The sequence below is a fragment of the Mandrillus leucophaeus genome, unplaced genomic scaffold, assembly GCF_000951045.1.
Source record: "Mandrillus leucophaeus isolate KB7577 unplaced genomic scaffold, Mleu.le_1.0 Scaffold1028, whole genome shotgun sequence".
Classification (NCBI taxonomy): domain Eukaryota; kingdom Metazoa; phylum Chordata; class Mammalia; order Primates; family Cercopithecidae; genus Mandrillus; species Mandrillus leucophaeus.
In genome coordinates this window covers 597,188-621,790 of record NW_012098410.1, presented here as the reverse complement: position 1 = coordinate 621,790, position 24,603 = coordinate 597,188, and the positions used below count along the sequence as shown (strand labels likewise).

Here is a 24,603-nt window from a genome sequence, read left to right as displayed (position 1 = left end):
CTTCTTTACCTGTGGAGCCAGAGGCAAGGAAGATGACCAAGAATTCAGACATGGGAGAAATCTGGATAAAGTTAGGAGCCTGTCTAATAGTTTAGAGCCTGGAAGATACTGTAGAGGAAAGTTGTTAATTGTTGTTTGTTTGTTTGCTTAGTGCTGAAGTAACTTTCTCTGGAGACACGTCCTGAGCACTGTAAAGAACGTTGTTCCTCCCCAAATGCCTTTCTTCCTGGATCCAGCTACTTTTCTTTGAGTTGGAGAACTCATGCTTGAAAATCTCTGATTGATAACAGCACACTGATGGGTAGATATTATTTGATGGGAAGCTGATGATCATGCCAGCCTTCACTGTATTGACTAATGAAAAACCTCTGAAAATAACAACATGAAAAGGACAAGGAAAAAGATTATCAGTATAGAAAAGTCAAAATTTCTTAATAAGAGAAATAAAGACAAAAACCAGGTTACCAAAGCAAAAACAATTTTAAAGTATATTAATACCATATTTGTAATTTTAAAATTGTTATGGTGATTTGCTATGTTGTTAAGTTCACCGTTTTATTTTTTTATTATGGAGTTAATTTAATTGATAATAAAATGAAGGAAATTCCATTTAAATAAGTCTTGTCTATCATGTCACCATAAAAATTTGGTAAGGTTTGAATACTCAAGCTATTTCAGTAAAGCAAAGAAAGGTGAACAACTTGTGCATAACTGAGTATGTGCAATGTTATCCTACAAAAAATGATTAAATAAATAAACGGGGCCAGGTGCAGTGGCTCACAGTACTTTGGGAGGCTGAGGTGGGCGGATCACCTGAGGTCAGGAGTTTGAGACCAGCCTGGCCAACATGGTGAAACCCCATCTCTACAAAAATACACACACACACACACACACACACACACGCGCGCGCGCGCGAGGCCTGATGGCAGGTGCCTGTAATCGCAGCTACTTGGGAGGCTGAGGCAAGAGCATCGCTTGAGCCCAGGAGGTGGAGGTTGCAGTGAGTCAAGAGTGTGCCACTGCACACCAGCCTGGGTGACAGAGCGAGATTCCATCTCAAATAAATAAATAAATACATAAATAAAAATGAAAGGAATTTAAAAGAGAAAATTCTAAGTGAGTTTTGGGAAAAAAACAATCTTACAGATCCTACATATCTAATTGTATTACTGTATTTGATTATTAGCAACTGTACAACTATAAAAGATATGACACTACAAACCAAACTCAGCAACTATATGGTTTCATTTGATTCTGCTGTAAAAGTTTCTGTAGTCAGCAACAAGACGAACCATATGAATGGAGAGAAATCAGAAGAAACACAAAATTCTAAAAGAAAAAATATATATACTCCAAAGAAAAACTAGAAGAAACAGCTGATAAAATATTCAAGAGGTCATTGCTATCTGGCAAAACTAATGAGTGGGAAAATAACTCAAAGAAGAATGAAAACTTTATCATGTCTCCACTACTAATGGACAATAGCTTGGGATACTTGTCTAAAAACTGTACTTTTTTTTTTTAGAGACAGGATCTCTCTCTCTGTTGCCTAGGCTGGAGTGGAGTGGCACAATCATAGCTCATTGCAGCCTTGACTTCCAGGGCTCAAGTGATCCTCTTACCTCAGCCTCTGGAGTAGCTGGGATCGCAAGTGCACACCACCTCAAAAAACTGTACTTTTGGACAATGACTTTTGGTTAGTGTTTGTTTTGAACTCTGTAACTTAATAGTATGTGCATAATAAATAAATAAATAAATAAATAATAGGCCATTAAACTTTTCCTGATTACTTTCAAGAAAGAATCTCAAGCTTGATTATAATGGTGGAGGAAGCTTCCATTTTAGAGAATAACTTGTTAGTCCTATGTAATTACATTCTGAGAGACAAGATTTGACTTTCAAGTCCTAAAAAGTCATTACCATGATGCTCTACTTTAGTCATGTAACTGCAAATTTGTAAGGGTTTTATTTTCTAAAAACAGGAAATCAAAAGGAATAAAGTACTAGCCAAATTGACAATGATTTCTTTAAATTTATGGGAAACACAGTGCCTATAGTTCATTATTTCAGTGAAACATTTGGTTTGTCTTGTCAATAACTATTAAATGGGGGTAATATATAAAGATGAAGAAGCATTTCATCTTTTTCAATCAGAAAAAGAAAATGCATTTATCTTGTGAATTACCTGTACTGTTTCATGCATAGCAGCTGTATTGCTGCCACACATCTGTGGAAACACAATATCAGCCAACTGTTAATCAAGGATCACTTCCCTTCAAAGTGACTGATGATCCACTGTTAAAACAGCTTATAAAAATAACTTCTTTGAAAAGGTGCTTTAGGGTTTTCAGATACATCTTACCAGTCCTGCTAGCTTAATGCATGTTTGAAAGCTAATTTCTCATTAATATTTAAAGAAGAAATGGCTTTCGAACAAAATTTAAATAATCAATTTTATTTTAGAAATACAACATTATTGGCATTATTTTCATTTCGATTACAAGGAGTGATAATGTCCAAGATTGGCTTTTAAAACTGTTAATGAGCCCTGGCAATGTGAAAAAGATATGGATTAGGTAGATGTAATGAGATATGATTAAAGGGTGCAGGCACTGAAGGGTGTTGGAGAAATTCTATTCAGAAAGCATATAATTAGTGTCTGATAAAAGTACTTAGTAGATAAGATTTTTGAAGAAGAAAGGTTAAGATAAACACATACTTTATGACAAATCTGCTTAATTTTTCCCCTTTGGTTCTCTTACATACTCAATATTATGTTGAAGTTTCATACATAAATAATGTTTGTCGAATACTTGATGCAATTCTACCAGACAATTAGAGTGTTTTAATTGCCAGACAGGAGAGAAGAAAATGTGTTGAAACATCTTATTCCATTTTCAGTGTACATTTCTTTGTTGATTTATGTAATGTAGCTAATAATATACAACCTATCCAGGTTTTAAACAAACAAATGAACTTCTAAAAAGCAAGCTTTCCATAAGTTGCTAAGCAACTCCAAAGGCACATTTTATTAGTTTAATAAATAACATTTAGATGAAGACAAATCCTTAAGAAGATTTCTAACTTTATTTTATAAAAAGTAGAAAATCCAAGCAGGTACCCTTCTGATTTTCTTGTTTCTAAGGCCTCAGGGGTAGGCAAAGTTACTGGCATATTCAGAGTTATGTTTGTCTCACTAAGCAAAACATTTCTTAGATTGAAATTGTTGCCATGATAGAAGTTAAGACCTGGGACTTACAGTGCAGCTCGCCAGAGTTGGAGCTCATGCTTCATTCCCATGACTGAGGGTTTTCCAAGCTCAGAACAGCTAACATTTTGGGCATAGTAGTTTGTGGTTGTGGGGGTCCGTCCTGTGAATTTAACATGTTCAGCAATACACTGGTCCTCTATCTACCAGATGTCAGTAGTGGCCCCAGAGGTGCTGTAACTAAAAAATGTCTCCAGACATTGTGAAAAGTCTCCCAGGGGAGGGAAGGGACAAAAATCACCCCAGTTGAGAACGACTGCAATTGCATAAAGGGTAGATATGCTAAATGGAAAAAAAAAAAAAATCTAGAGCTTAACTGGTGATGAAGATATTTTGGGGTTAGTTGCCTTCTCTCAGTGTCTAACATCCCCTATCACTATCAATAATGAAAAATAAGGGGGTAGTACTGATTCCAGTGGTACTCTGGCTTTTGTTCTATGCAAGATTCATTCCTGATTTCATCATTTCAATGCAATCAATTGTATAAAAATTGAGAAGGGATGTAATGATAGCTCTGACTATAGCCATTCTCTAACAGTACTGCATTCCAGAACTGCACCAAAATCTTTTCTCCTGCAGTTTTCCCTATATTCAGTAGCTGGCTAGAATATGTATGTGTATACATATGTATGTATGTATGTATGTATGTATGTATGTATGTATGTTATTGAGACAAAGTTTTGCTCTGTCGCCCAGGCTAGAGGGCAGTGGCGCGATCTCGGCTCGCTGTAGCCTCTGCCTCCCAGGTTCCAGCAATTCTCCTGCCTCAGCCTTCTGGGTAACTGGGATTACAGACACAAGCCACCACGCCCGGCTAATTTTTATATTTTAAGTAGAGACAGGGTTTCGCCATGTTGGCCAGGCTAGTCTCGGACTCCTGACTTCAGGTGATCCGCCCACCTCTGCCTCCCAAACTGCTGGGATTACAGGCATGAGCCAGTGCGCCCAACCTATAATCATTTTAAAAATAAAACTCAATTTTAGCAATGTCATCCTCTGCTCATAGGGCCACCATGGGTCTTTATTACCTCTATTATCAAATAGAAACTCCTCTGAATGGTCTTTAAGTTTTCCTTCAATTTACCACCAAACTCCATCTCATCAAACATCTTTCTCATCTTTACTTATGCCCCCTTTACTCTTCTTACACACAATCAACTTGCATATTCCAATCTCCATGTGTGACATGTACAGGACAAATTCATTTCCTAAAGTTTTAATAATTATTCCTTCCTTTACTTCTTATCAATATCATACTCTATTCTAAGAATGACAGGACTGCAATTATTGTGAGGTAATTATTTACTGAATGCCTTCAATATGCCAGACACCGAATATGGTTTAGTAGCTGTTTCTATCAATTTACATTTCATTATTTTGCCCAACCAGATTGTAAGTTCCCAGAGGGTAGGAGCAGGTCTTATTTGTATCCCTCTGACACCTCTTAATAATGATGCTAATAAATATGCTTTATATTGACTTGCAACTATAACATTTCAAATTACTGTCACGATTACTAGCTCACTGGTTATATATTTTCAGTATTTCACAGTCAATGAACATGGGTCATTAAATGCTCTAGGGAACAGACTGTGGATTACACAACCGGTGCTCAGTAGATATGCATTTAATACATGATGAGCGATTGAATTCAGTCTCACAACTTCACAACTCTTAACTGGTTACAAAAAATTCTTTTGGCATTTAAAAACAAAAGTTATTATAGAGAACAAGAACTGCCGAATGAGGCAGAAGACACAACACGGAAGTGAATTAAACTATAATATAGCAGCAGGAAAAACAAAAGAGGAGTCTTAGTTTCTGCCTCAAATTCACTACGAGAATTTAAATTCATTTCATAAGGTCTTGACCTCTTATCAAATAAAGCTGTTTTAAAAGAAAGCAAAATGATGGGCACAGTGGCTTATGCCTTTAATCCCAGCACTTTGGGAGGCTGAGGTGGGAGAGTCACTTGAGGTCAGGAGTTCAAAGCCAGCCTGGCCAAAATGGCAAAAGCCAGTTTTTACTAAAAATACAAAAATCATCTGGGCATGGTGGTGCACACATATAAGCCCAGATACTCAGGAGGCTGAGGCAGGAGAATGGCTTGAACCTGTGAGGCAGAGGTTGCAGTATGCCAAGATGGCACCACTGCACTCCAGCGTGGGTGAGAGTTGGTAAAACCCAAAAACCTAAGAATCACAGCATTTTACCTCGTATGTATAAAGAAGTTCAAGAAAATATTTTCAGCACAGGTGTGTTGGCTCAGGCCCGTAATCCCAACACTTTGGGAGGTCCAGGCAGGCATATCACCTGAGGTCAGGAATTCCAAACCAGCCTAGGCAACATAGTGAGAACCCCTCTGACAAATAATTAGCTGGGCGTGGTGGCAGGCGCCTGTGATCCCAGCTACTTGGGAGGTTGAGGCAGGAGAATTGCTTGAGCTAGGTAGGCAGAGGTTGCAGTGAAGTGAGGTCGTGCCATTGCATTCCAGTCTGGGTAACAGGGCAAGACCCTGTTTCAGAAAAAACAAACAAACAACAAGCTAACAGAACTCTACATAGTTTTTTCAACAATTTTTGGTGATTTGCCCCACACCTGTTTGGGGGAGTTCCTAAATAAATAACACTTAAGTGCCTGTAAAAACCATGTATTTATTAACTTTTCAACTGAATTCAGCCAAACACAGAAGTCAACTGATTTGAGGATACCCGTTAACCCTAGGCACAATATGCCTAAAGACAGAATATCATTTATCCAGTAATTCTTTCAACATGTATTGCGGGCCTACTAAGTGCAGACACTGGCCTAGGACCTGGAGGCCTAAATCTCAGCTGCTGGTATGAATTTGTACAGGGAATTCAGAAAGGGGAAAGTGATCTGAAAAGCCAAAAAAGATTTGTCTTCAATGAGCCTTTTCTCTCCACCTCTAGCTTTCTCGACCCTCAAATCTATGGAAGTGAAAAAAACTAAAGGACGTTCACATTTTAAACAGAAATTAAAGAAACAAGTTTAGGATCCCAGCAGCCACCTGGAAGATAGTGAAAACAGCTCCCAACGCTATCCATCATCCATGTGACTGGGCGGAAGTGCAGGAGAGCAAGGGGGCCGGAAATGCAGGGCCCGGCGCGGGGGAGGGGAAGAGTCACGGCCCGCGAGGGTTGGAGACCGGAAGTGCAGGTTCTCCCGTGCGCGGGAGAATGTCCCTGGACAGGGCGTGACGCTAAACCTAGGTCGCACGAGGCCTCTCAGAGATTCCTCCCACCACAAAGCCCCATCACAGTACAGAAGGCTTTTTGCAAAATAGGAATTTCTCAGCTTTTCCGAAGAGGTTCCTAAATGTGGCTGTAACCCTGACGTGAGGTTTGTAGTGAAGGGTCCGCGCTCTTCTCGCAGAGTTTTCTTAGACGAATTGGCGTCCCCCAAACCGGACGGGGAAGGGAAGGGACCCCTGGGCCTGGAGCCACGCGGGTGGGGCCGGGAGTGCTGAACTGCCCGGCTAAATGCGGAGCGGCGCCCCCTCCCTGAAGACTAGGGGAAAGAGGGACGGGGTCCGGGCGGACGCGATCGCAGAAAGCGGTCATTCGGGGGCACCGGAGCTCCGGCGGAGGCACCGAAAATGTGGCTGTTGGAGTGGTTGGCAGTGGCGTTTATTGAAAGAGGGGCGCTTTATTCTCTCCTCCCTCCTTCCCCGAAGCCGGGGCGACTGGCGGCGATCAGGGCCGAGAACTGGCTCCGGCCTCTGCGGACGCCCGAGGCGCGGGTGGCGCTTTGTGAGAGGCCGCTGGGGCGAAAGGGGTGCGGGGACGTACGCAGGGGGGCTCTTTTCAAATTGAGTTGTTCAGAATAAGGCTGTCTTCAGTTTTTTATCTGGGGTATAGAAAAGAAGCTAGAAACTCGGAGTCTCTCTGTCTCTGCCCCAAATTAATTGAGAAATTGTCAGCTTGCCCTGCAAATGCACTTCTCTTTACCTCTCTCAATCTTTTTCTCCATTCTCTACCACAGAGTCGCTCCCGCCCCTACCTTCATCCCACACATTTCAAGAGTCCCCTATGTATTCTACAAAACACAAAACGACCATTTGAGCCACTTTAGCCCTTCTCAGCATTAGGTGACTGATTTACATCAGAATAAAACTAGAGTTTCTTGCAGGTCTTAATGTAATTAAAATGCACCATCCCTGTATGTTCCCAAAGGAGTAGGAGGAAAAGTGTTTGGACAGGGGACTGATCTTCAATAGGTCTTCACAGCTTGGTTTATACCATCACTTTTAAGCTCTCTTCCACCTAGTTGTCACTGAGAATTCGGTTTGAGAGGAAATGGCTTTCTAGACGATTTTTCATCTAGATGATTTTTCATCATATTCAACTAAGAGTCTTTCTCATCCTCTAGCTCTCTGAATGTCGAAAAATATAATAGAAACTCTGCATTGATTTCCAAAGTTCTGATTTCCAAAGGAGCCCTAACTGTCCTGTCCTGCCTACACTGCCTGCCCTCTAACATCCTGGGAATGGGAAATAACACTGGGATCGGTGGCGGCAGAACTGCGCACCCTAACAACTTCTGATTGTTGAAAGGGGGAGGGGAGAATGGAAGAGAGGAATGGAAAGGCAAAAGAAAAAACATTTGTGTTCATTTACACATTTCCTGTGCAGAACAAAAAAGTCCCACCATCAGCAAAAGAAGTCTCTTCCTCCAAAATAGCAGCCAAAGAGAGAAAATTAGAATATGCATAAAGTCTTTCATTTTCATTCGCACAGAGCACGATTTCCAATTTCCGGCAGATTTGTATTTAAACTGCTCGATTAATCCCAATTTCTGAACAGCATTTTACTTAGCATTTTCCCAAAACTCACCTAAAGAGTTATTACTCCCTTCCCATCACCCTGTTTGGGAGCCTCCCTTTTCCCTATTCTCTGACTGAGAATAAGAATTTCATTGATAAGACTGTAACTTTATTTTTCCTGTCCATTGTTTTCCTTTTAAAACTAGGCCGATGCATTGGACCACACTTGAATGCAAGCTGGTTGTTGTCTGTGAAGTCGCGACTGCAAACGAGAGCCTGTTGGAAAGGATATGTTTTTGAAATGTGTACCTAAAAGAGAATAAACATGATAGGGCCAATAGACTCTTGCAGATCCACTCATATCATCAAAACCTTTCCTATTCTACCCAGGTCATCTTTTCACCACTAGAAATAGCTGAGATGCTTGGACATAATCCACCCTCCAAACCTTTCCTTCCCTCACTCCTTTTGAGGAGCTTGATAGACAATCATAGAATCCTCTTCAAAGGAATACTCCTCTTCTTAAATATTCAGAGTGTCAGTCCATTAAATCTCCCTACAGCCCATTACTAAAATATTTTGCTTTGCCACTTGTGTAACAGATCTGGCTGTATCTGCCTTGAAATTTTCTTTGTTGGAAAAAATGTTATTGAGCTTCATTTGAATATCTTTTCTGAAATATCATCTCTTGACTTGGGCTTACGGCTCCTGCTTTTGAAACTGTATATGTTTATTTTACTTAGTAGTAGAATGTTAAAAGAATAAAATTACTACATATTGACTTACTGAAAAAAATAGATATCTTAATTCCATCAACCCCTACATTCCTCACTCTTGCACACCCCAAGACAGAAAGAACCCTTTATTTGATTCATAATGTAATCTAAGCAAAATGTAGTGGTTCTGGCTTTCCTTCAGTGTTTGTAGATCACATATAAACCCCAATTATGATAGTCAAAAACTTAGAAATACTAATATTTGTTCCAGCTTTTCAGTTTCTGTAAAAAACATACATATTTGAACCATATGCAGCATGGTATATGTAATATAGGTGCATAAGCATTTAAATATATGGTTTAAGTATCTGGTTACCTAAACAGCCATTAAGATATTGGGATGTAGAAGCATATTAATTTTGTTAAATGGGTGCATAAACTGCATGTGTAATAGTGTCTGCATGACTTACTACTTTGAAATAACTGCTTTTATTGTTTCTTTCTGTCATGACAAAAGTATAAAACAATTTATTTTAGTTGTGCATTTTTCTGTTGAGTTGGAGGTTCTCAGTTATATACCATTAAAACCAAAATGTTGGAAAGTAAATTCTCAAAAGCCAGTTGGGAGTACATGTAACAGGATTGAAGGCCACATTTACTGGCAGTGCTGATTTCTTTTAATTTTCTTATTGAAACATATGATTGTTTCTTTAACCACAGGAACAATTCAGACAAATAAGAAACTATCATAATAACAGAGTATTTTTCTTAAAATATTATTTTAATTAGAATTTCATTTTATATGGAAAGCTCCTGTTTGATTTCAGGTTGCAGAACTGTACTTCCAGAAGAGTTGGAGTGAATTTAGTAGTTATGATTAGTGCAGTGAGAAGACTGGGGGTCTCACTGAAGAACAGATTGATATATAGTTACAGCCAGAGCTGTATTTCTCCCATTGCAGGCTTAGGCGAGATAAGCCTGAACATCACCTCAGAGAATTTATCATCAGAAATGAAAGCTCCTCATTCTTTGCTGATCTTTAGTGAAATAATATTCTCATGAACTGGAATTTTTTTCATACTTTTTACAATGAAAAGACTAGGAAGAAATGAAATGAACTAGGATTGTTCAGCCTCCCTGCCGTGAAAGGTGAAGAGACAGATGCATGGTACTACAGCAGGGAAGTTGCATTTTTTTTTTTCCTTTTTTTTTTCCTATCCCTCCCTTTCTTCCTTCAACTACTGCTTGGTTTTGGGATAGTGTGTATATGATTTTGAAGACAATATCTTCATTAAAATTTTCTAAAGGATAAAACTTGCTATTAATATTTATGCCTTTCTCTTTGTAATTTTTAAGGTGTACAGATCTTGCTTTTACATACATTACTAGGCTATATTACTTTTCAAGAAAACAGAACAAAGAAAATATGTTCAACGGTTACTCTTCCTTGATCTAAAATTGTCCTTCTACAGCTAGGATCCTTCTCCATTTGGCCATAGCTGCTGGACTGCCAAAGAATTTCTGTCTCAGTCTCTGTTCTCTTCCATAATCACCCTTCTTCTCCTAACCAGCTTTCCTTCCCCCCTCACAAAAGAAGGAAGTTATAAAACAACCTGCTTTCACCTCAATATCTTCCTGATAAATATTGAGTCTAATTCCCTCCCAATCCGTTTTTTAATTTCATTCATTTTCTTTTTGGGGGGATAATGGTGCCTGGGGGTTCATGAGATGGGAAGAACATGGGGCTGAGAGGAGAGTTGGATTACTACAGACACAGACTCGCAGACACTTTCAAGCCTAGTCCTAGGAACTGGTGGCTGTTCTTTCACCTAAGCAATAAACCTTGGCAAGTTTACAGCTCACAAAAGCATTTTTCCCTTCTTCTGAAGAAATGGGCTGAGCTTTACTTGCCAAACCACCACCAGTTACGAACATCTTTAACCTGCTCTCTTCCCTCCAGGTATACTCCCTTTACTTCATTATCCTCTTTATGTCTCTCTATCCCTAAAGGAATCAAGAGTTCATCCTGGGGGGTCTAATTCCTACTTCTTATGTCTTGCCCTATGGGCTGGCTTCCTTAGGGCCAGTGATCCCTTTGGACTCATAGGAACCTCGGTGACTCAGCCCTTCTCAAACTCCTCAGCTTTGTAAACTTGCTTCCCAAATAGGACAGCTTGCCCACTCACCAGCAGGGCTCCAGCCAGAAGGCACCTGGTCCTTTTACCCAAGAATCCCTTCACACGTCTGCCTCCGCACCCAGTTTCCCGCCCCCACCCCCCGGCCAAGGTTGGTTTATTTGGGAATGTCATCTGCAGGGCAGCATGTCCATAGCAATAAAGGGGAGTGGATACAAAAATTCTCAGTGCCATTGAAAAGACCTACCATATTAGACCAAGGGAGTCTCTATTAGGAAACTTGGGTTGGAATAGATCATCCATTTAACCAGTGAAACAAGAAATCAGAGAAATGCCTGACTGCAGCTGTGAACCACAAATTTCAGATAGAAATGGATTACATCTTCATCCTGTCAGCCAGATAAATTATTTTAAAATTGTTTCTGCTATTATTTGCATTATTATTATTAAGTTTATTTTTGTCATTATTGTAATTTTTGTTATTTATTTTTGTTGTTGTTGCAGCTATTATACTATTCAACAGAAGTTTAGAAAGATTAGTCAGATTAATTAGTTTATTGGTAATTTAAAGCTGAAAACTAGTAATTAAGCCAAAAACTAAAAATGATCAGGGATGATTCATACTAATGTAGGATTTGGGAGGAAGAGAACCTAAGTTTTGGACATAAAATTTGGCAGCTGTGAAATAAATAGGACTTGGGGATAAAAAAAAATAACTGAAATTTTCTTAGTCATTCAATCACTCCCCCTCCCCCAAATTCAGCTAAGATTATTCTGTATTTGCTTGGTAGAGGAAAAAAAATTCTATTTGTTTTTGTTGACAGGGAACAAAGATCCCATGTATGTTCTTCATGTGATTTGCATTTTCATGTGGATTCCCTCTGCTCAGGACCAACCAAACATTTAAGATCACTTCCCTCCAAGTTTGACTCTTTTATCTCTTTGCTCTTGTTAGGCACCTCTCTGAAGAGGGTGCATCATATAAGACAGGTATACAATTTCAGCCCTCTCAGACATTCTGTGGAATACAAATTCAATAATGCAATTTTCTTCACAACATGCTCTGTTCTCTTTCAAATATAATTAATGTTTTGATAGTATAGTTCTTTAACTACATACATACACACAAAAACAGACATACCCTCTAGCTTTGCTGTTTGTGTATCTAAAGCAGAAGTGGATGCAGGCCTTTGAGTGACTCCTAAAATTCCTCAACTCCAGCCCACAGAGAAGAAATCTGTTTAGGTAAAAACTGCACAGTCTGTTGCCTATCCAAAAATACGTAAAACAATTAAAAATTGTAAGCTCCTAGGATTTAATACTAATTTTTCTGTTAAATTTCCTAGAAAATAAAGGATATTCTGAATTGATCATTTGATACAGACATTTACTAGAGAACAGTTAAAATAAACAAAAACACTGTCCTAAAACCCTGGTTGTCTTTTCCAAGTTTTGATGATGGAAATTGAATTTCAAACTCTTCCATTTTATCCAATTGGTGCTAAATTGACAGATGTATAAAAACTAGCAACCACAATAACATAACTACAATGACTTACATTAAAAAATTGCTTACTCTATCAAATACCTCAGCTGTATATTTTAGTTGAATTAACTCTCTTAATTGCTATCAGTTGTATATAGACATATTTGTATGTGAAATAGATGGTCCCAGCAGACAGACACAGATATGTAGATCACATTATGGCCAATAGGAGTTAAGTGAGTAAATCCTGAGCTTCCACATTCAAGTGTACTATATCCCTAAAATTTCATTTCTTCAAATGGATTACAATTAAAAGAGAACAAATAACCTTGCAGATTGCAGGGAATCACATATTTTCTGTCTTTCATATAGAAAATATGTATTATGTAATGCTTAATCCAATAAAAATATAAGCTTTGGTCTCCCTATGTTGTTACTGAGTTGAAGAAGCTAGATCTGTGGCACTAGAATACTGATTTCCAAGCATCATGGCCATTTTGTTTGAATTATGAATATATAAAAAATGCTGGTAGGGGAAATATGTGACACATTTCTTTCCACAGATTTTTTAGAGTGAATGTGTGAAAGATTTTATAAAAATCTTTTAAAGTTTTTTCTTAATCTTCATGTGATATTTAATGTTTGGAATTATTAAAGAAGATAAAAGAATCAATAAGGAAGGGAGAACACGCAACTGATTTCAAATAGGTCTTACTGAATGAGAAAGAAAATATTTTCCAGTGCAGTTTTGCAAAAAAAGAGGGAGGGTATAATCAGTAAAAATCTCATTTGTATTTTTTTGTTATGATTTTAGATAATAGCCAACTAGGGTTCCTTTTCCATTACTTTGCTCCAAACTCTTTTCCTTGAAAGCATAAATGTGTAAACGACTTACACTTTTATTCTCTCACAGGCTAATACACAAACAACAAATATTTTCGTTAAATACTTGATAGAAAAAGCCCTTACAGGTCTACAAATTCAGTCTTAGTACAAGACTACATTACCAGTCCAGTTGTTTAGATACAAGTGACCTGACATTCGCCTTTAGTGAGCTATAAAGCAATATATAAAAGGAAGATTTTTACAGCATTGATCAGCAGTGATATGTGAGCTATCAAGAAGAAATTATCCCTTAGACATTTTATATTTCTTCTGATTCTTCCTCCTTATTCCTTTCTTCCAATTTGTTCTTTGAGAGAGACACGACTAATTCTCTGATTTTCCAAATGAGGTTTTGTTTGGCTCAGATTAATATTAAAGAAGATCACATACACGGTCGAAAAATATTGTTATTTTTCTTTAATGGGGAAAATTGGACTCCCGCGTGTCAGATCTGTGGATTTCCGAAAGGCAATGGAAATGGTACTGACATCACTTTGCACTTTAACAATCGGATTTGGTCAGGGTACAAGTTGTTTGTTTAACCCGACAGCTCGGTGCACCCCGTCGCACGCTTTGCACACTCATTAAAACGATTATTCACGACCTGTCGAGTGTTTTCGGGTTCATTCACAGGAAAGGCTTGGAGCGAGGGAGAGCAATTCAAGTCAACACTGTCCACTACCCCTATGCACGTGAGGACGAGTAGCTGCGTGCGTAAAAAGACGGAGGGAGGGGTGGGTGAGTACGCCTTAGCTATAAGTCCTGTTCATCCGATGCTCTGGAATCTCAGTCTGGACAGAATGCCAAGAACGCTTGGTCCTACAAGGACCACGTCGTTGCTACGTTAACTTCGAGGGCTTGGCACAAGACAGAAAAAAAAAAAAAAAAAAAGGAAAATAAAATAAATGAACTCAAAACTCTCCCTCTGCTCCTCTTTTCAACCTTCTGCAAAACTTTTTAAGTCCCAGGACTCGCCCACCTTCGGTCTGCAGCCACCCGCCGGACTGAGAGCAGCTCCACCTCTCACAGCGCGGACGCTAAGGATAAGTAGTTTCAGGAAAGCTCGCCAGGGTGAGAAGATTAATTCCTTTTCCATCTCCCAAGGCCCTATCGTTCTAAAAATAAAAAATAATAAATAAATAAATAAATATAAAAAAAAAAAAACATTGCTATATTCCTTGCACAGACTGGGGGTGGTTGGTTGGCCCAAAAGATGAAGAATAGGGCTGTTAACAGTATTTGGTAAATGTATTACAAACTGTTAACAAGGAAGAATTAATCCTCCAGACTTCAATAAAAGTCCTACAAAATGATCATTAAATAGCCCTCAATAAATTAGGTCACTTTTTTTCTCTCAATTTTAAAGTCATCTTTAAATATTTTGTAATGGTGATAAGAGAGGCACAGACATTAACGCATCTCAATATCCCACTGTTGCTCTGTGCTTATAAAAGGCACACTACGGGGTCTTTAGTTTTCCTATTTGTTCAAATGAATTCTGATATGTAACATTCCTGTGAGATATTAGTTCAAGAGATGTCTATCTTTGTAAGTTATAATCACACATAATGTTAAATAATACAAAATATGAGTGTGTGTGTGTATATATATATATATATACACACATACACACACACACACACATACTATATACTCAAGAACTCCAGATTGTCTCATTCAGCCTAAGTACCCCTGGCATAATTCAGAGTTAATAGATGTTTTAAAACACATGTATTATGTCTATATTCAAATGATTGCTACTTGATTTTTCGTAAACAGCATTAATAAACTCAATGGCCAGCTTATTGTTATGAGGGTAACTTTATCATGCCAATGGAAAAAGACAACAAAGCTCATTTAGCAGTTTCATTCTATTATATCTGACATCACAAAATCATCTATTTTTCTATTTTATTGAAGCACATCAATACAATGTATGAAGAAAAGAATGGAAGTTTTCAAGCAGCATGAGGTTTTAATCAGAAACAGATTCCTAATTGCTAAAAAGCAAGTATGAATAAGTAATTTCATAATCTCCTTGGGTTGCCATAATTCACTATCAGGTTTACTTAAAATGGATCTGTCAAGTGTGTTTCGCTTCCTATATAAGCTCTTTCATTAAAAGCAACCCATGATAATAATCAAGAGGCAGATGCTGAAATATGTAAGTAAATAACTGAAAGTCTCTGCATAAATAAACACAAATCAATGTAGTAATAGACAACACTATTGATGTAGGAATGATCGATTTTAGTTTTCTAACCTGCAAGCAGAGATTGCAATGTATAATTAAAAGTATATTTTTCAACTCCATTAATACTACTACTGGAAAAAAAATTCTTTCTGCCAGTTCTACCTGAATCTACTTTATTCCTTCTAGTGTATTTCTGATGGGATGGGAGGAGTACTCTGTTTTTTCTACAAAAGCTTTGCCAAACTTTAAAATGACATCATTAATTATATAAATTATAAAAGTATCAAATAATAAAATTACCACCTAATTCTTGCTCTGAATTTTTCAACCTTTATCCCAGCCTCTAATTATTCATTCAGCACATTTTAATAGGAAAAACACACAATAGTGCTTATTATTTTTAAAGATCTTTTTCAACTACTGTAGTACATTTTGGTTTAAATATTCTTCGGGCCTTTTGTTGAAACAAATAAGATGTCATTTCCTCAGTACACTATGGAAGCTCTCACACCTATACTTGCATATGGAAGCACCATGAAACAATCAAGGAGAAAAAAAAACTGCGTTGTTTCAATATTGTTTCATATAATGATTGCAAAACAAACTAGTATCTGACTTAAAGAAATAAATATAATTTGGATTTCTAGAAATTCACATCTAAAACAATGTTTTAGATTTTGCTAAAAGTTAAATTTTCTTTTTGAGAATATGTATCCCTGGAAGGCCGAATTGACTTAGATTAGCAAGCACCAGTATGTGATGAGTTTGAATATTTAGATTCCGGAGAGTAATGAAAATACAGTGTTCATATTTTTTCTTCATCAACAAAGATGCTTATTTACATTCATTCTTGAATCCAGGCTTCTCCAGCACAAGCCTTCAAAAGAATGTCTTCTTTATGAAATTCAGCTACTTTGAAAGGGATTTTTTTTCCTATGTGATATCACTGGCACACAAATATTGATTTTCATTGTCTTTATAATATTGTATCACAAAACACTCTCTCAGACTTCTCTCCCATCCAGGGCCAAGAATTCAAGGGCAACCGAATCCAAAAGGAAAATATCATCAGTTATTATTTAGGGCTAATTTAACAGATAATTTAACTTCAAACAACAATGATCAGGTCATTAAATTTCAGAGCAATGAGAAAATGAAAGAACTGAGAGACAACTCTCCATAACCCCATTACAGATTTTAGTCTTCGTGCTCAATCAACGGAATCAAAAACGTCTACGCAGGAAGATATGTTTTCACCTTAAACGCATTGATTCAAAGAATGAGACAATAGGAAGAGATGAGGAGGAATAAAGTTGAAGACGACGACTCCAGTTTCTGAGAGTGCCAGCGGAGTAGGCAAATTCAACCTAAGCCGAAAATGAACACCCAAATATGTTTGTTAATTAAATATTCCCTTTCATTCCAACACGAATCTCAAATCTGTAAATGTCCAACATGCTTTCCTCCTATGCGGCTTTTCTGCAAGATAGGGAAGATAGGACCGAAGATACGGAAAAAGATTACCTGTGCTAAGCAACAGACCACGAAAAAAAAGTGTGGCATTTTATTTTCCCTCTCACCCTCACAAACATAATTTGTGAGTTATTTGTTATCATTTTAAATGCCTTTTCTGATCACAACACTTTCAGAATGTCTGCCTACCTCAGGGTATGATAGAGGAGCTGGTGAAGAAGGTGTTGAATCATAGAAATTGAGTCTTACTTGCAGGGGAGGGCGGGTGAGGGGGGAGTCGGAAGTGGACCACCTCTGTTCTGCGTAGCCCTTCCTTCCCATCGCCTTTCCCAGACTGAAGATTACCGCCTGAGAATCTCCGCACTCGCGGGATACTCTGCCCACCGGAGTCCCGGCCTCCCTTTCGCCAACAACTGGCCGCCTTCAGTGCTCTTGGAATTCCCACCCCGAGGCTACCTCTTTCCCTGTGAGACCCCTCCACCTTGGACCACAGGCTTGGGCAGAGGGAAGCAAAATGGGATAGAAAGCGAAGGGGGAGTGGGGTAACAAGTGGAGAGGAGAAGAGATGTCCATTACAGAGCAAATAATTTTATCTACTAGCTGAGAAGTGCTGAGATCTGAAACCGCATCGGGTAAACAAAAGGCAACAACTTTGGGAGGCGAAAAAAGGTTGGGGGGAGGTGGTAGCACAGAGAAGATTAAGAAGAAAGGGAAAAGGTAGGGAAGCGCGCCAGCCAAGGTTCTGAAGTCACTATTCTTGGCATCAGCCAGTATGAGCTACCAAACGTACAGCTCTGCTTGTCCTGGGCAAGAGCGCCCTCACGTTGCTGCTCCCTGCGCAGCGCCCGGCTTCACGCTCTGCGGGGATCTCCGCCGCAACGTCCCGAGAGCTCCTCTCCTCCTCGGCCACCGCGCAGCCAGGGCGGCCCCAACTCAGCAGCTTAAGTTACTTCTCCACACCGGTTCAAAACCCGAGAAAACAACGCTGCCGCGTCCCTGCCACAACGACTTCAAGTCCCGCCATTATGCCACCTCTCCATCTTCACCCGGGAGTCCCTGAGGCGCCGGGAAGGCTAATTAATAGGACACCGCGACGAGAGTCCCAAATTCGCTTCGGGCCGAGCCAACCTGTGTCTGGAGCGTGCTCTCAGCCACTCTGGGACAGAGAGGCTCTCGAGCGTACTACCGAAGTCTCCTAAGTGTGCATTATGAATCAATTATTTGCCTGAGATTTCCAAAGCCAGGAACTGAGATATTCCCAGCAGGGACAAAGTCAAGCCCAGAACGGTGTTCATTTCCCTAGTCTTTCGAAGAGACAGAAGAGGAGACTCCCATACGCACCCAGTGCCTCGCCCGACCCGGAGCAGCCTGGCTAAATCCGACTGAGACCCTGGTGTGACCCAGGCCAAGGAGCTGGGGGCGGAGGGCCAGCTCTGGGGAAGGTTGGCGATGTTAGTGTACAAATAGAGAGAGAAGGGCGATCCAAAGAAGAAGAAGAACTTTAGAGAGAAGCAGGTTCTTGGCTCTGGAGAAAAGAGCTTTAACTGAAACAGGGATAGCTAATAACCCTGTGTTTGAGCGTTAAGAGCGTCCCGGAAGTTCCTGTAGCAACCATAAGACTCAGAAATCATATTTCCACGAAATGAATTAATTTACACTTTAGGACCTATTTCAGTCTCCCACTACCACTTCTCCGTATAATTTTTTCTCGTTTTCTCTCCATGTTCCTTTTGCCGTGTCTACATCCTTTTGAACTGGGGATTCACCGTGATTTCTGTCAACGTGGAAAAAAATGTGCATCCTTTCAGCTACGTCTGTTGGTAGTGAGCCTGCTAACATTTTCTAAGAAAAGATGAACACTTAAGGCCAGGACCCCAAAGTCAGGCGTTAAAACTCAGTCAAAAGCAGTCAGTTACACGTATTCCCTACCCCACCCCTTCCCCTCTGAAAAGCACTTTCACTTACGGATCTTTGCTGTAAGAGCGCTTCCAGTCCTGATATCCTTTTTCTCGGCATCCTTCGGACAACCTCAGGCAGAGCCTTAGGTGGTGGGAAAAAACAAAAACAAAACACAGTAGAAATCTGGAGGGAGACAAGAGGCACAAAACATAACAATACATCGTCTATTTGCCAGCCTGGAGCCCTCTTGGCCTACATACTAAGGATAAGGTCCCTAGAACTGACCGCTAGGGTGGGGAATGGGTGCCTTTGGGAGCCAAAATCTGAGGCTGATTATTTTAACTGCTGGTGATTGAGGGGAAAGGGCCCTGAAGGGAGGATAGAAAGGGGGAATGAATGGTATAGAGAAAAGAAATCCTTTACAAAAAAAAAAAAAAAAAAAAAAGCACACAAAAGAAAATCTAGCATGAAGTACTAACTGGGAAAGATCTCTAGCACCTTTTAACTCTTACAGGTAGGTAGTTCTTAGGAAGAATGCAGATGTGTGTGCCCAAAAGAGAGAATCTAGATGACCTCTATTCTATCCGTATCTCCAGGATCTGGCCTTAAGTAGAAAAATAAAGAGGGGAAAATTTTAATTCAAGTTTCACCTACCCTGCTTGTTGGAATGGCTGTGCAGATTTTCATGCTGGAGAGTTCCATCTGTCTGGCAGAAGCTGAAGTGGTGTTGGGGGCAGGTTATCTGGTGAAGTAGGAATGTACAGGAACCCCGCCCTCTAGGCACAGTTACACAACCCCAGCAACCCATCTCAGCCAGTTCTAAAACCTCTAATGATCTTCACCTTCACCCTTTGTTAGTCTAATTCTCCAACAGGCTTTTAGTCTCAAACACAACCAGCCACTTTAGCTATTCATAAAATTAATTTCTCAAAAGCAAAATTTTCCCAATGCATGCAAATTCCTCAACAATGTTGTAGAAAATACACTTTTTTTAGAAACCACACTTCTATAGACTTCTAAATATATTGAATTTATCCACATATTTGGGTGAAATATGCACCAACTTAAATATATATTAAAATCAATATACTATGAGACTAAATTTTTGCCTCTCTGCCTTTGATTTTATGCAAGTCACATAAACTACCTGAAGGCTTCCCACAAATACCATAAGGATATTTGTATTAAACCTTGTTAGTTCTAGACTTTATGTTCATTTGGTTCCCAGTTTTGTAACAGGCTGAAGAAACATACTTGAAATAATACTTTAACTCCTCTAGTTCAATTACATCACTTTCTCAGTGTTTTACATATTAATATTTTTTGTTAACTTTACAACAGACAAATTCAAGTAAAATACTTTAAACCTGGAAATAAACTTTAATTTGGGATTTCAAGCTTTAAGTTGTGATGAGTTTCAGTTCCAAAATCTCACAAAGGACAACCTTCGTCTTATTAAAAACAATGATAAATATGAAAGAAAATAATCCTCAAAAGTTTTGAAGTGTATTTCTGACATAAACTAATTTTAACGGTCAAAGTTGGAGACAACAAATAACACAAGATTACAACCCGTTCGATGCAAAATTGTATTATATGCCACACCAGACTGTCATGTGTTTTTTGAGAAGATAAGTTGAGGGATGATAGGATAGGTCAAGGGAAATGAGATGTTCATACTAGGCTTCAGGAAGCCTTTACAAAGTTCTCTCTCCATATATCCACCTTCATGTCTAGTATACCTAACAAACTTCTAATCATATCCATTATATATAATTTGGACATGGGTCCAAGCAGAACTTCCACTCCAGTACTTCGTTTCTATGAATTAAAAGAAATCAGTTTTACTCTTGACTTCAAAGTATGATGTTCGTCATTAAAATTCTATTTATCTGTCACCCAAATAAACACTTATAAACACAAATAAGTATACTTATTTAATGTGGCCAAAAAAATACTCATGCAGGAAAACTTTCTTCTATATCTATATCCCTTTACCTTAGCACAAGAGTTCAAATTTCTTTTTAACGTTTGGTAAGCAAAATTCTATATTTCCCCTGTGTTAATACATTCTTAATCCACAAATAAAATCCATGGCAAAAGCAAACAATAAATCATCACCTTTTTTTTCAGCTTGGACACATGCTCTCTTTGAGATATTTTGATTCAAAATGTGTAATGGGGATTTCCTTTGCCTAAAACCATTCACTTGGACTTTATTACTATTTTTAATATCAGCCATAAATTTGGCTTTTAACACAATAATTTTTTGTGAAATGTTTTTATGCTTCATTCTGAATAACTTAAATTTCAAGAAAACTTGGACCTCTGGTGAAACTGTTTTTATACTAAGAAAATAAAATCATGTCTAATTGCTTAAAGGAGATAATTAAACTAGCTGTCTTGGTCTATTTTTGTCCATTCCCCATTTGTGTATATTTGGTTCCAGCTCTTTTAATTTTCCTGGCCCTTATACATCTTTCTTAGGCCTCTCTCTATCACTCGCCTTATCTCTCTCTCTCTCATGCATTCTTTTTGGTGGTAATTATTTTTTCACCATAAAGATCCTCTTTCCCTCTCTCCACTCCACAATCCACCCTCTTCTATTTTTCCAATATTAAGTATTCAGCATTTCAATTTCAAATCTATTCCAGTAAGCTTGCTTCTCCCTTAGGATTTTTTTTCCTCCCCCTGAGCAACTCTCTAAGTGTTTGCTGATAACATCTTAGGGCCAGATTATTTTTCACTGGGCCCATTGTAAGAAGTAACCAGCTTATTCCAATACTGCAGAACACATTTCAGACTATACAATTGTAACAAATGAACAACTTGTCTTCCACAGATTCACCACAGGATCCAATTAGTTACTAAACCTTTTACTAGGGTTTTCTAATTATATTCTGCAATTATAGCGATTGGGCTGCCTGAAACAACTCAAAAAATGTTTTCATTTTGTCTCACATATATACACATATACAGTATATGCATACATATGCATATGGAAAGTTAAAACAAAATTATGATTGTAAGCAAAAGGAACAAATCTCTAGATTGAATTACACAGACATTTAAAAGGGAATCAAATAAATACCTCTACACTGTAAAAATTAAAAAAAGGAAAGAGGCATTTTACTTCTGAATATCTAGAATTCTAAATTGTTATAATTTTAAAATAAAATATAAACATTGATCTGCAAATCATTACAACAGGTGATCACTTCAGCAAAATCTATATTGCAACTTCAGCACATCTTTATTAGAACTCTTTCATTGTGGGTAAACAGCCACAAAAATAAATGCTGACTTAGAAAGTATAAATACAAATATTTAAACAAAAATTTTGCAGCATTCATAGCGCAAATTGTACCTGAACTGAAGGGCTCTGTGTGTCTATATATATTACATATGTGTGCATTATATTCACTTCTATCTAACCATATACATATATTTATTTATAATTTGCCAAGCTCTATTAACAATATACCTGAAACAAAATATATAAAAGGCATTCTATTAACGGATTTGGAAATAAACAGAGGGTAAAAAGCTATGCACAGAAAATTAAATTATATCTCTTTTTGTTGTATATCCACAGAAACTTACAGGTATCAGCTGAAAAGCCTATACTTTGTTTAAAGCTAGGGTTTATTAAATAGGCTGCTCCTTGTAAAATTTGTTCACAAAGGGAAAAATACTATTTTCATTTTTAGAGTCAGTTCAAATTAAAGGAGCAGTTTAAATTTTAGTTTGGCTGAAAAAGCCTTTGAGTTCCCTATGACTTGATTGGTCTTTAAAAAATTAGCTCTACTTAATAAAAGAGACAAAAGTATCAAGATATATATGAATTTAGCCTATTTTTTATTTCTGTGTGTTCATAGTAAACATTTTTGTAAGTGACAAACACGGGCATATGACCACAGTATCACAATCAAGAAATTTTAAGACAACATTAACAATCACTCAAATTTATGCGGCATTTGCGCAACACAGGTTACATATTTGCAAGGTTTACCTATAAGTACAATAGGTATTAACATTTCACTACATTTAGAAAAAATAAAAGTGACCTGTTAGTGACCACATACATCAAAATATACACAACACAAACTGAAGGCAATCGTTAATTTTGTCCCCTTCTGATTCAATTGAATGGGCAGTGTTGCCAACTGAAACAACTTTCTTTTTTGTTTGTTTTAATACTTAGTATACCAAGTGCATTTTCTAGAACCCAATCTTTGGTCTAAAAGTAAACAAAATAAAAAAAAAAAACAGTTCTTTAAAGAAAAGGACAAAACAATAAATGGCCAAAATAATTTCTTGGGCACCTTTACTACGAATGCTTTTTAAATACAAATTACAGTTTAACATTTTAAAACTCTCCCCATAATTTAGGTTGTTCTCAAGGTCTGCGTCCACCATATAGTTCCATGATAACTTATAATACTGCACACATGGAAATCTGGCGGCTCTTAGAGATAGACTTGTCAGGTTTGAATGAAATGGCAAAGCAGTCACTATTTAGATACACATTCTACTATAATTTTGACTTCCAAACCTTATATTCTACAATGTATTCTCCCCACATTGCACCTCGCTGACACTCCACACCTTGTTAGAATAATAAACAACCCTAGAGACTGAACAAACGTACAGAAATGGGAGGGGGGCTTAATAAAAAATACCTGGACTTATTTTTTTAATTATCATTTACAATGCAAATGTGTGTAAAACGTTCACTTACAGTCTGGTCCCAGGGATGTTAATGTATTAAAGGGTTGGAAGAAGACCCCTGATTTTGATGTGTGAAATAATCAGACAGTCCCCCGGACAGTCCCGTCGTAAAACTTGGCAAAGAGGGTCTTAAAGACTCACAGGGCAGGGTCGAGGGGGCCTGCGGAGACGTGGAGGAGGACGCGGCCCTGGCGCTCATGGACGTGCTGCTCTGCGAAGTCATTGACGGGTGCGGGACGTGGGGGAAAAAGTAACTGGTCTGGCCCGCGAGCAGGTTGACGGAGCAGGGGTTGAGGGAGTAGGTCCCGGAGCAGGGCACCGACAGGCCGCAGGGCACCGAGGCGGCGAGTGCGGCGGCCGTGAGGTGGTGCGTGGCGTACGGGATCTCCCCGTTGACCAGCCGGTCCACGCTCAGGCCGTTGGCCGTGGAGAAGGAGTGGTTGTTGCCCAGCGAGTTCTGAGTCAACACGGAGCTGTAGGGCATGGGGTGGCTGGGGTAGGCCGACGTGGTGCCGTTGTAACTCAAAGTGCTGCTGGCGCGGGGGTGGTGCAGGGACAGGAAGGGCGACATGGGCCAGTAGAGGGAGCCGGCGCGGTCCATGAAGGTGAGGCCGGTGGAGGTGAGGCGCGCCCCGCGCTTGAAGGCCAGCTTGGCCCGCGAGGTGGTGGAGCGGCGCCGCAGCTTGCCCGTGGTGCCACCGATGAACACGTCGTCGCTCGACGGGTCCAGCATCCAGTAGTTGCCCTTGCCCGGGTCGTCGTAGTGGCGCGGCACCTTCACGAAGCACTTGTTGAGGGACAGATTGTGGCGGATGGAGTTCTGCCAGCCCTGTTTGTTCTCGCGGTAGTAGGGGAAGTTCTTCATGATGAACTCGTAGATGCCATTGAGCGTGAGCCGCTTCTCGGGGCTCTGCCGGATGGCCATCATGATGAGAGCGTTGTAGCTGAACGGCGGCTTCTCGTACTTGCCGTTCTTCTTCTCGCCCTCCTTGCCCCCCTCCCCGTCCTTGCCGCCCTCGCCCGCCCCCTT

The 24,603-nt window shown here is 39.1% G+C and overlaps 1 protein-coding gene and 2 long non-coding RNA genes across 3 annotated transcripts; 1 reads left to right on the top strand and 2 right to left on the bottom strand.

The window, feature by feature from the left end:
• On the bottom strand, nucleotides 1–19,648 carry LOC105537797. Its single transcript, XR_001005778.1, has 3 exons — nucleotides 19,497–19,648; nucleotides 18,909–18,983; nucleotides 1–368 (listed from the first exon to the last, which is right to left on the bottom strand). It is a non-coding gene; the product is annotated as an uncharacterized LOC105537797 (long non-coding RNA).
• LOC105537792 lies at nucleotides 6,454–8,751 on the top strand. The gene is made up of 2 exons (XR_001005776.1): nucleotides 6,454–6,631; nucleotides 7,274–8,751. It is a non-coding gene; the product is annotated as an uncharacterized LOC105537792 (long non-coding RNA).
• A 2,424-nt stretch (nucleotides 19,649–22,072) lies between the features above and the next one.
• FOXG1 (forkhead box G1) lies at nucleotides 22,073–24,603 on the bottom strand. The gene has a single exon (XM_011977470.1). It carries the CDS (start codon nucleotides 24,499–24,501, stop codon nucleotides 23,602–23,604), a length of 900 nt encoding a protein of 299 aa, XP_011832860.1. The 5' UTR covers nucleotides 24,502–24,603; the 3' UTR covers nucleotides 22,073–23,601.

What these genes read in the sequence shown, in the direction of transcription:
- FOXG1 (XM_011977470.1), bottom strand. Translation starts at nt 24,501, where the DNA reads ATGATGGCCATCCGGCAGAGCCCCGAGAAGCGGCTCACGCTCAATGGC.